Source organism: Acipenser ruthenus, chromosome 11 (genome assembly GCF_902713425.1).
Source record: "Acipenser ruthenus chromosome 11, fAciRut3.2 maternal haplotype, whole genome shotgun sequence".
NCBI classification, from domain to species: domain Eukaryota; kingdom Metazoa; phylum Chordata; class Actinopteri; order Acipenseriformes; family Acipenseridae; genus Acipenser; species Acipenser ruthenus.
The window spans coordinates 24,507,863-24,520,239 of NC_081199.1; the positions used below are offsets into that span (position 1 = coordinate 24,507,863).

Below are 12,377 nucleotides of genomic sequence, written 5' to 3' on the forward strand. Positions count from 1 at the left end.
CAAAAGCTAAACTGTAAAATCACTTCTTTCTTTTGTTAAGACTCACTTTCTATTTACTTATTTTTTTAAAGCTTCAAAATCTCCAAACCGGCCTCCGTTTTACCGAAGCACAATTTATTTTAACTTTATTCGACTATTAACTTAGCCTCACGGGGAAGATGGCAATGCCATTTAATATGTGGATACTATTTACACTCTAGCTAAATGTCAGTACATAGCGCTTACATTGTACTTGGAACGTGCCAATCTTTGTTGTCAATGAAGTAACATCCCCACTTTGGTTAGTACAGTGAAGTACAGTGACGGTTCTGTGTGAAGCAAATATATTTCATTGAATCTATTACCAACTGTAGTAAGCGGTCCACATTTAAAATTATTTGTAAGCATGTCTACTGACTTGTACCGTTTCAACTTATTTGTTGTGCCAAATTCTCAATGTTCTATTCCAGGGGCCAATTCACACAATAAAAATCACACAATACCATTTCATTTAAACTGTACATTTAGAAACAATAAACTAAAATTGTTTACGTAATAAAGAAGCAAATGTACTTAATTAATTTAGCTACTGTTTAGTTTAAATGTTCAGTGAATAGCTTAATAATCGATAGTGGTAAACTGAAAGGTATTAATAATTGATAGTGGTAAACTGAAAGGTATATGTGTTTAAATAAAAACATTTGAAATTTCTAAGGATGATAAGTCCTTTGCTAGCACAACATGTGCCATATCTAATGGAATGTTATTCCACAGGGCAGATTCAGTTATATTTGTTTATAGTCATAAAGTTGTCTGTAGCCCAGAGTAGGGAAGCTTCACAATTCCTATCCGACTAGAACTTATAATAAGAACAGGTCATCTTGCATTAACTTAGTACTATATAATAGCAAAAAGAAAGAAAAAAAAATAAGAATTGTGTTTTATTTCTTTCCTTTACTTACGGTAATACACGTTCCAAAACAAAATAGCTAAAATATTGGAATCTACAATAATCCACCCATCACGAATAATGATATCACTTTAGCAATGCTGATTTAATAAAGGTTTGAAAACGTTTCAAACAACAGTATGGCAGTAGTACAGTGATATAGGGAACCATATGTGCTTACCATTTAATATAGCTGATACACCATTGTTTCAAAAGACTATTCTGTATGGTAGTTAATGGTATTATTAGGCTTGCTAGTATTCGTTTTTTATTTTTTTGCGAAATCGACGCTTAACATCCACGTTTATTTTAGAAAGAATTTACCTTTTTTTGATCTTTATTTTTCAATTTAAGCAGAGAACAGGTGAAATCAACGTTTATACTTGAAAAAAAAACAGACTTTGTATACAATTGAGAAACGTCTCATTTAGCGAAACCCCTTTATCATGTTCATCATGCAACAAAACCATGGCTACCAACATTCTAATTAAAATAACATTTGGTCATAGCGAAGCTATACCTTGTATAAATATAGATCCTACACAAATTAAAAAAAAATATCTCAAATAAACCATAGAAAATGCAGCATATACAAGTCTATTACACAGGCTTTTATAGCATACATGATCCTAATAAAAATAATATACACAGAACAAAACATTAGATAGTTGAACAGAACTAACTCGCAGCTACTAGTATTCGGGGTCTGAGCTCCCCCTCTCCTGCTTCAGCACAGCCATTAGAATATGTATGAGAGTCTTATTCCTTACAGTAATTTAAGGGTTGAAATCTCAATTGGTGTCAGAACGGCTCTTGGAAATTAATATTGTTCATCATACGCGGTAAAAAGATTAATAGTTAAAAAAAAAAAAAAAAAGATTAATAGTTAATTGTTTTTTCTTTAATGACAAAGTGTGAAATTTAATCAGCTGCCTTCTTCTGAATTATTATGCATAAGATCTTCCGGTTCAATATTTTTAACTTTTATTTAAATCGAGCCAACAGACTGGGGTGTCATTTTAGTATTGAAATTGATCATCCTCCAGGTTTTTCAGTTCTTTCTCTTCCTCCTTTTATTTTGAGTTCACACTTTCCTTTGACCTCCTTTCTTCACCGTTCATTCCCAGATAATTTCAGTTTTGGCACACACACCAGCGTACGGAAAAACAAAAGGTATTGCGCTACTGTATACCTTATTAAGACCAGACACAAGGAAATACAAATTGAATGTCACACATTCATCCATAACATGAAATAAAACATAAAGAAATGTTGCCGAAGTCCACTGGACAAACGTTTCTCTGTCTACAGCGTAGTAGTGCTTTTTATAATTGTGTTGTCTGTTGTTTATGAGAAGAGATGTCTGCTTCCCCTGCTGGCCAGGTTTTAATAGTCCCTTACTGATACCATTTGCTCTTATTGGTCTATGTCGTTCCAGGGATTTGAACACATACTCAATATAGCACACAGTGAATAGAAAAATAAAGTGAGAACGTTTGTCTGGTGGACTAAAAAGGTTTTATTCTAAAGTTAAATCATTATGGCCGGTGAAGGCATAGTATTTAATGGGTGGGTATCTTGTCATATACACCATACCCTTTATAATAAGTGGTGGGAATTCAAATTCGAGGACATACTGTTTAAACAACAGTATTATTTTCCTCTGAATTCCAAGCAATCCCTGCTTAAGCATATGAAGAGGCTTATTCCATCCCTTCTTCATGTGGTATCTGCCACATATTGTAAAGTGTTCATGTAAATTATTCATAAAGGGATAGCATGTCTGGAAATAAATAGGACTCTGATGCATTTAGACTACATGCTAATGCTTTTTGAATAAGACCCTGTGTATATATTATTTCAGAACTGCTTCCCCATAAACAGATAAGAAATCAGTTTTTACACATAACCATTTATTCAATACCATTTTGTATTTTCAGTTGGTGTGTGTGGTGTCATCGACCCCTTTGGTTTTTCATTGATTGTTCTGCATGCTGTAGACTAAGAGGGTGGTAAACTTCTGCATGTTGAACTCTGTAAGTTCCTTTTTGCATGTTTTTTTTTTAAATTTTGGTATTAAATGTGACTCATAACCAAAAACATATGTCTGTTTATGAGACAGGCCTAGCAAAGGCAGAAACAGGGATTAATTTAATGCAAGTGAAAGACGATGGTCTGGAATAGAATAAAGCCCCCCCCCCCCCCCCCCCCCCCCCCTATCTGTCATTTCACAGGTACAGCTCAGGATTAGGAATTAAAACACCCTGAATATATACAGCATAGGTTGGCCCTAGAGAATATATTGACTGTGAAAAGGGAGGGTCTTGCAACCATTAAAACAGGGATATTTATCAAGTCAGGCACAGCACAGGGATGATTTTAGCACAAGTTAAAGATGAGGGACTTTTACAACAGTGAAGATGCATAGACTCTAGGGGGCATTGTCTCCCTCAAAGTGAATTCCCCTAAGAGTGTTTCCAGCTAAGTATTACTGCCATTTATGTTTTAATATAGAAGGTTTGTACTTTATCCAGTTATCTATAATTCTATGAAAATAAGTAATAAGTTGCAGTGCAACGTTTTTTTGTTTGTTTGTTCAATTTTGGTAAACATATTGAGAATCAGTGGAAAAAACTATTGAGAGATAGAAGTACTTAGATCTAAATAATTGTTACTCTGAGTGAAAGAAAGAAAGACAAGGGTCTTATTAATTCAAGCACTACCTAAAAATATTTAAAGACACAATTTTATATCATGTTCTCATGGCCTCTTTTTAGACAATTTTGATTTGCACCTCCGAAAGCTTGTTAGTACTGCATGCCCATATGTTCTTGCACGCCTTGTGTGTTTCAGCACTGCCTTGATTGTACTGTTCATGCAGTAAACTAGTAATGAGTTAGCTTTCTGGTGGAATGCTGGCCTAATTCAGGACCAGTCCAGTTCTGTTGGAAGGATTAGGATCATTTTTTTTTAATCAAGCACAATACCAAATATCAGGCCTTAAACCTCCCCCCGCCACCATACATGGTAGATATTGGATAGTTTTAGCTGTGTGGCAGTGAGTTCTCTTTGTGGTAGTAAACAGAACTGCAGATATTCCCACAGTATGGCAAATGTCCTAAAAACAGCTTGAAATATTAGTTCCTTGTGAAAAAGGATAGTAACCTAGGTACCATGCCACTCAACTAAAAGCAAGCCTACCAGCCCCTAGCTGCACAGCCTCCTGTCCATCAGTTTTAACTGATGTGCCTACAGCTTTAAATGCTAGACCAGCCAGCTCCTTAGTCTTCAGTTCTCATGGTTCAACCCTTAACGCTTTTAATCAATTTGCACCACTTCCTCCCAACCAACTTAAAAGTAGTCCCAGTCCTAACTAACAGGCAGCCCCACCCTTGTCTTAAACTCATAAAACTCGGACTAACTCCCAGCTCTGCTCTGACAATTATAATAGTCTGCCCTCCAGCCCTAATTTCTCACAAAACGTAATTTCCCTTCCTCCGGCTTCACTTGTTCAGCCAGCACGGCCAACCTACTTCCAGCACCAAGCTCGTACTACTGGCTTCCTGTCCTCTTCCCAACAACTGGGCTCCACCACCACCCAGACCTCAGAGCTAACAGAAAGTTTCCCTTAATCACCTTCTTTCAGGAGCCTTTGTGGAGACGTTTTGAGGGAAGACTATGGCTGCCAAGCCACTGAGCTGGAGCAGAAACAGGACCTTGGGTCCCTAAGATACCCCTCTTCCCGATCCCAAGTTCTTCCACTTCCCTCTCCCAAAATTGGCCAACTGTCTAGCACCAATCCCATACCCAGCCGCTCTGGGTCAGCCCCAGCCACCCCCTTGACCCCCCGCAAGAAAATTGTGACCCCTGTTGAGTACCTGGATATAGTGCCTGCAGAATTTGAGGATAAAATCAAGCAACCTAAATCCTCCACACTCTCCCAAACCAGCACCCAGGATTCCCGTCCACAGACGCCACTTAGCGAATACTCTCGGAAGGACTTAACGCTCCGACCCTCCCCCAAGCTGGCCCGTGCAAGCTCTAAGATCTTTGAGAAGGTGCGTTACTTTGAGGAAAGGCGACGCAGTATTGACCAGCTTGAGGGTTCCATCACGGGACGCTCCTGGGCTGGGTTCCACCGGACACGCTCTTTTGATCAGTCAGACGACGAGAAGAGCAGGACAGAAATCTCCCGAGAGAGCTCCAGGGAAGATCTGAGGGAGGCACTCAGGGCTGAAGCGGCTCAACGGAGGTCCATATTTAAGAAGAAGGCTTCTTCTTTTGATGAAAAGCCTCGCTACAGTCACAAGATCCAAGACATTGAGAACAAGTTCACCGAAGAGCTCCAGCGCATCAAGAAAGTGGTAGGCAAGCCCAATTTAAGCAAATCCTTCTCCACAGAGCAGATCTCGCATAGGAGCGGGAGATCACCTATAAAAAAGATAGAGCCAATTCTACCTGAGGTTCTTCAGAAGCTGCAAGACAGAGAGAGGATCCAGCAACAACAGCAACAGCAACAGCAGCAGCAGCAACTACAGAAACAACAGGAACAACTACAACAACAACAGCTTCAGCAGCAGCAGCAACAACAGCTGAGCTCTAGGAAACCTTTAGCGAGGGGCCTAGCAACACTCAACCGATCGCAAGAAAAAGGGGATGTGTTTGAAAAAAAGTCACATTCTGATTTAACCAATCGTCCCCCTGTGACTAGAGAGCCAAGTGGAATCAGTCCCCACAAAGAGTTACCCACGGGATTGGTCCCAGTGAAAGCACTGCAAAAGAAGAGGGAAGAGCCAACACTACCACAGCACCTTCCAGTGGAAGTAGAGGAGACCAAGACAACACAGCTTCCAGTACAGCGGATTGTTCAAAAACCTACCAGTCCATTGGTTCAGAAAGAAGCCGTACGGCTCCCGCAGCTGCCCACACAAGCCCCTGCAATGGTTTCCAAACTTAAACAAGCCCCCAGAGAAGCTGCCCAACTTCAAGAACTAACAACACAAGCTCCTCCAATGGCTTCCAGATTCACACGAGTCCCCTCCGCCAGCCCCTTGCCAGAGAAAGTGAAGGAGGAGAAGATGGAAGTTGAGGAGAGCCCTGCACAGCCAGCTCCCAGGCCAGCCGTGCCCCGGATTGTGGTAGAGGCGGAGGCAGGTGGTGGATGCACTGGTCTGGAGGCTGACACGAAAAAGAAATCCAGTGTGGTGAAGGAAGGAAAGACCCAGAAGAGCAGAGGGAAGGGTCGTCGAACTCGTCCAATGTCCCCAGATATGGAGTTAGGTAAGTCTTGTCTTTATATTATTTTAGTGAATGACTGAATTGCCTTTCGGTGCAGGCATTGTAACAAAGCATGTGGTCTGTATCATTGATATGACCAAATGTTAACACCGCTAATGGTTTTTCACTGTTAGAATCATAGAATACAGCTGTGTACTACATACAATATTTAAAAGTATGCTAATTATAATAAAGAAACCAAAAAAGTACCAATATGTCAGTGGTCAATTTCAGGGTCACTGACTACTTTAGCAGACAGTGTTTACATAACCCTACAAACATGACGTCATCATTTCAAATGGTCTCTTAGATATGAGGCTTTGACAGTGCTGAAATTTCACCAAGAAGATGTCACATGATCACTATATTGCAGCCATATTATGTAACAGGTCAAAAGTGAGGGTTACCGTTAGTTTTTTCTGTTGGCTACCTGGTAATATGTCCTACAAGTGAAAGTTAACCATGTTAGCCCTTATTTACATGGTAAACAGCAAGTTATTTCTTCATTACTTGTATTATACTTAAGGCCCTGTGAAAAACACTATTCAAGCACTTTACAATAACAGCCTGTAGGTAAAGTTTATCTGCAAGGACAGCTTTCAGTTCTACATCAGATGCATGTTCACCATTTAGGCCTTGCAAACTAATACAATGTGTAACACATACTGATCTTGGGCATCAGTCGACTCTTCAGTGACCACTGACAAGCAATCAGACTGTTTTACCAATTCCATAATCTTCTGCTTGTGAGACTTGGCAACTTTAAATAAGTAGTCATGTCTCAGCTGGGCTGGTGAAGGAATCACTCCACCATTTGCTACACTCAGTCTGAAGAATATATGTAACTTTTGGATGTCCAATTTTTCAAGAGGGATATTTGCGCAAACAAACGCCTCTGTCTGGTCAAAATTGTATGTGTTTCGTGCTTCCCAGTTTTCCGTGGACTTTTGGAACATGGAAGTCACCGTTTTTTGTTTCTTTGCAAGTAAAGCAGTCGTGGTACTGCTCTGGTTTTCTGCCTTTTTCTTTCGGTGAATACTTGAATCTAAATGCCTGTCAACAGAAGATTTTCTGTACTGATCTACAGTAATGTTGCAGGATGTACAGAAGAGCTTACCTCCATCGCTGTGTAATACTACTGCTGGATACTGCTTTATGCAATCTGCTGCAGGCACATGTGTAGCCTTTTTGGAGACATTCATTTTCTTGTTTACAGTGTGTAGTATTTTAATTTCCCACCTAGATTGCATATAGTCACATGACATAATCACTGCACAGCACTATGTGCATGGCGAATAGTACACACAGTCACACAGCAGAGTTGTACAGTTTAGTTAATGTAATATTTTTTGTATGAAATACAAATATTTAAAAAATCACGGTATTGGGTTAATTTCACAATTTCCGCACAGTCCGTGAAATCGCGATTTACACAGCGCCTTAATTATACTGTATTGAGCGGATCATTTCAAGGTAAAATGCACTCTATAACTGGAATTTCTTTGTATTTTTCTACTTGGCAGAGTCCTCGGACGATTCGTACATGTCAGCAGGAGAAGACCCATTGGAGTCCCCTGTGTTTGAGGTTCCTCTACAGGACATAGTTGCACAGGCTGGCACAGAGGCACTGCTCAAATGTGTCATCACTGGCAATCCACTCCCAGAAGGCAAGTTACTCCTGTGTGCTTCTCACTTTCCTTTTCCACCCAGCTGCTCATTTCCTCTTTAATAATTCATATGGAAACTTCTAGGATGACTCAAATATGTTATGACTTAATGACCCAGCATTGCTTATGACTTTCTCCCCGTATTGGCTCAATTTTAGTGTTTATCAATATATTATATACTGTGTATAACAATAAATGGGCTGCAGTGAATTACAAGGTTACTGTTTGTAATGAGGTGCTGCTGATGTTATAAATTCACAAGTGATACACAAGTGATTCATGATTAAATCACCGAAACACTGATGCACAATTTTTATATACATTTTTATAATATTTTGCATGAGTTTCACTAAAATGAATATGTTTAAATGTTAACAGTAAAACAATAAAAATTGAATAACTATCAGAGTCTCTAGCCTCTCCTTCCTGTATGTATTTTATGTGGTGTGTTATTGTTGGTATGTATATATTTGTGCACAGGGTATAAATTGGGTTATGTAGCACGGGTGATTTAAAATGTATATTTGTATTTAGGCACAACAATCACTTTATGTGCAGATGAAAGGTGTGTTAGTATTTGGGCACGGGCGTGTCACAAAGTAGATCACGTTGCTGCTTAAAAGAGTCAGTGTTTCACGCACACAGGGTTGGGTGTTCAGTGTGGAGAGAATGGGAAGGAGTCGGGAAAACAAAACTAAAAGTAAAAACGATTGCTACTTGTGCTGGAACTACCAGCATGGTACTTGTTTTGGGGTTTGTTGTTAGTGGTTTGCTTGTCTATTTATTTTGGCCATCATGCCTTTTGTTTTGTGAAGTGTTTTGTTTTGTTTAAATCTTTTATTTATAATTTAACTTGTACATCAGCACATACGTTTACCTCAGTGCTGTCTGGGTGTGCTACTCCTTCCTGGCCTGATGTCACCACACAAGCCAGTCTGTTCACAGTATCCTACTAGGATGTCTTCACAAGGTTATCAAGTTCTTGGTTGTAATTATTACAATTTTTTTATCTGATTATGCATGGGCTGGGTTCAATATAGGGCTTAAAAAAACAAACACATTTTGTGTTTATGTGAATGTACAGATAACATGCAAATCATGGTGGTCAAGCCATACTGTGCCATACCCATTCATAACTGGGAAAAATAAAAACAGACATCTGACAAAAGCCTGGGTTAGGGTTCCCACAACCCACAACCAAAAACTTTATGTGATGCAGTTCACTTAACCACTGATAATCTCAAACCCACTACCACTTTTTCCCCTAGCAACTTGGAAACATGGCAACATCCCTGTAAGGAGCAGCCCTACCCATCTGGTTAAAGTGGAAGGAGAGAGGCACACTCTGCTGATAAAGTGGGCGAAAGCTGGCGATGCGGGACAGTACTGTGTTAACGCTGTCAACGAAGTGGGCAAGACTTCCTGCAGCGCCACTTTGGCAGTTAAATCAGGTGGGTGAGCATGCTAAAAGATTGGTGTCCAGCCAGAAGTATGGTAGTGAAGACAGCTAGGTGCTTGCTAGCATGAATGAAGAAAGGGTGACAAATATGATCGAGGAGTTTGGTTTTAGAAGGAGCAGATCTGTTATGACCAAACATAGGGACATCATCTACGGACTGCTATCCATTGGTATTCTGTTCATTGCACAGCCTCACAGATTTTAGATTTTTGAAATTGTTAGTAGCGAGTGCCCACGTTGATTATGATTTATCTCCTCAAATCTTGTTTTTATGAGCCTTCCTCCTTTTATCACAGTAAGCCTCTCTTCGGACAGTTTTTTTTATAAACATCATTCTCCTGTCAGCGCTGCTCTCTCTCACACACAAGCTCACTCCTGCTGAGACTAAGAATCCTTAATATTTCAACATAAAGTAGCTTAGTTTATATACAGTATATATATATATATATATATATATATATATATATATATATATATATATATATATATATATATATATAGATAAGTGTATGCTGGACTTACACTGATTTGCAAAATTCAACATACAGCTATATAGACATATTTTTTCAATGTTATTTTCATTCATACCCTGTCAAGATTACTAATTTACAATTGCCTCTGGTGATGGTTACATGTTCATTTGAAAACAAAGGATCTTAATGTAAGGTAAGTTATTGTTTATGTCAGAAGTTAATTGTATTGCCTTCTATTGGCATTAGCAGCATTAACACTGGTCCCCCTGTTTTGTGTTTGCTCTTTGCTTGTGTGGATGTGAAAAAAAACAGCTACAGCACAGGAAGTTAAGTCATACCAGGAATTAGCATTAACATTTACTTTATAGTGCTGTCTTTGAAATATCGTCATATTCCAAACTGAAGTATTAAATACAAGAAAATACCTTCAAAGAAAGGGGGATCGGAGAAAGAACTTTACACACTCAGTAAAATTTGAGAATACATACATGTTACAGCTCATTTCTTTATCTGTTTATCTATCTATCTATATATATGTGTGTGTATCTTTTTTATAATTTTTTTTTTTTTTTAAACATGGGGTTTAAAATTTTTGAATTATTTGACTCTTGGAAACTTTTTTGTGGATGTCTTATTTTTGAGCTGCTTTTCAGTATGGGACAAAAAGCAATTTATTGTTCATGTTTAATAAATGTATATTCCTCTGTTCATTTTTTCTTAATTTACTAATTTGGGAATAACAAGAACAAAAAAATGGTTTTAAACTTGCAAGAATTTTATCAGGACTGCAGTAAAAAAATAATTAAGGTAGAATAACGACTTGGAATAAAATACAATTATCTGAACACTCAAAGACATTAATATTGCAAGCAATTAAATATATCCTAGTCTGATTTAATCTCCCACAGACTCTATGAACATTTTAATTAAACTAAATGAGCTGTACCAGCAACTTTGATTAGCTATGATGGGCTTTATTATCCCTTCTGGGACGACAGTCCTAGATGGGGGGTATGGTATATGTGCATGCTTTCTGACATTTTAACGATATCTCAAACTCTCATCCAGTTGTGATGATGCTCACTATAAAATGGTGAACAGATCTCTTTGATTCTAACTAATCATATCAGAAAACAGCGCACTGATTTGGTCTCTTTTGTCTCATTACTAAACTATTAGTTTCTCAGGCTATTCAGGTTTTTCTTCCTAAAACTTCAAGGTGTGTGCAGTTATTAAATTACCACATTGGCAGTGTTTACATGCAAGTTTTAATCGTGCTACTATAGTGCATTCATGACGTGTCACGCGCAAATGATGCATGATTGTGCTATTTCCAAAAGTGAACTGCAAAAAAAGTGTGTGACTCAAGTGTCATTACACTTTGGTAAAGCACGGTAAAGTGCGTGCTAATTGGCCTCATTAGTCCCATAGCAACACACTCCACAGTTATGCAAAACACTTAACGATAGACTTTCATGAAATAACACGATACCTCCTCCACTTCCCCTATGTAAAAGAACGCTCTTCTCTGGGATACGGTCTTTCTGTCCTCCTCTGTAGCGTAAGTAAGATTTTCCTTATCCCAGTCTTTAATACAAATCAGTTAAATATCCATCCATCCATTATTATCAATCTGCTTCTCCTGATGAGGGTCGCGGCTAAATTATATATAAATTGCATATAGAGATGTTGATTTATACCATTATTTATTCATTTCAGTGTATTATAAACGATGCATGAAAACTATGCATTATTATCATAATAATAATGCTACGAATAATGTAGTTTTTTCCCGCAGGATGTTTCAAGCTTCCACCCCTTCTGACAGCACGCAACACCAGATTGACCAATTGTGAATTGTTTCACAGTCTCTGTTTTACATGTGAATCCTAAGAATAATTTCTGGAAAATAATAACATACCGCACATACCCACACTTAGCCTCAGCCACGCATAAAAGGGCTTTATCTCCCCAACCACAGTAGCTAGAGCGTCCAAACCAACTTTAATGTGAAGAAGACCAATTGTGAATTGTTTCACAAGCTCTCCTTTACATGTGAATCAAACAAATAAATTGTGAAAAACAATAACATACCGCATATACGCACACAGCCTACCTGACACGCGTAAATGGCTTTATCTCCTCAACCACAACAGCTACAGCGCTCAAACCAACTTTAATTTAAAGGATGCCAAAAGTGAATTGTTTCACAGTCTGTGTTCTACCTGTGCAGCCTAAGAATAATTTGTGAATACAATAAAATATCGCATATACACACCACCATCCCAGCGTCAATTAAAAGTGCTTGATATTGCCAACCACAGCAGCTAGCATTTTCAAAACAACTTTTGGCAATACAGCCACCTTTTGGAAAGGCTGGACCACGCTGATCAACAGCACCAAGAGAATTTCTGCGCACAATACGATTCCTTTCATGCAAACCCATTGCATGGGACTGAAGGAGTTCTTCCCATACAAGACTTAATCTAGCCAGTGTTTGTCTGCGTCGTCTCCATCCATCAGTTTTTGTCGCAAATACGTTGTAAGTAGGCCTATGATTTTATATAATACCC

The 12,377-nt window shown here is 38.6% G+C and overlaps 1 protein-coding gene across 1 annotated transcript in view; it reads left to right on the forward strand.

The window, feature by feature from the left end:
- Positions 1-12,377, forward strand: part of LOC117426593 (striated muscle preferentially expressed protein kinase-like) — a 154,245-nt gene that overhangs the window by 56,578 nt on the left and 85,290 nt on the right. The window contains exons 5-7 of the mRNA XM_059033421.1: positions 4,575-6,208; positions 7,729-7,872; positions 9,141-9,323. Coding sequence (XP_058889404.1) covers positions 4,575-6,208; positions 7,729-7,872; positions 9,141-9,323 — 1,961 coding nt within the window. The remainder of the gene's footprint in view (positions 1-4,574; positions 6,209-7,728; positions 7,873-9,140; positions 9,324-12,377) is intronic.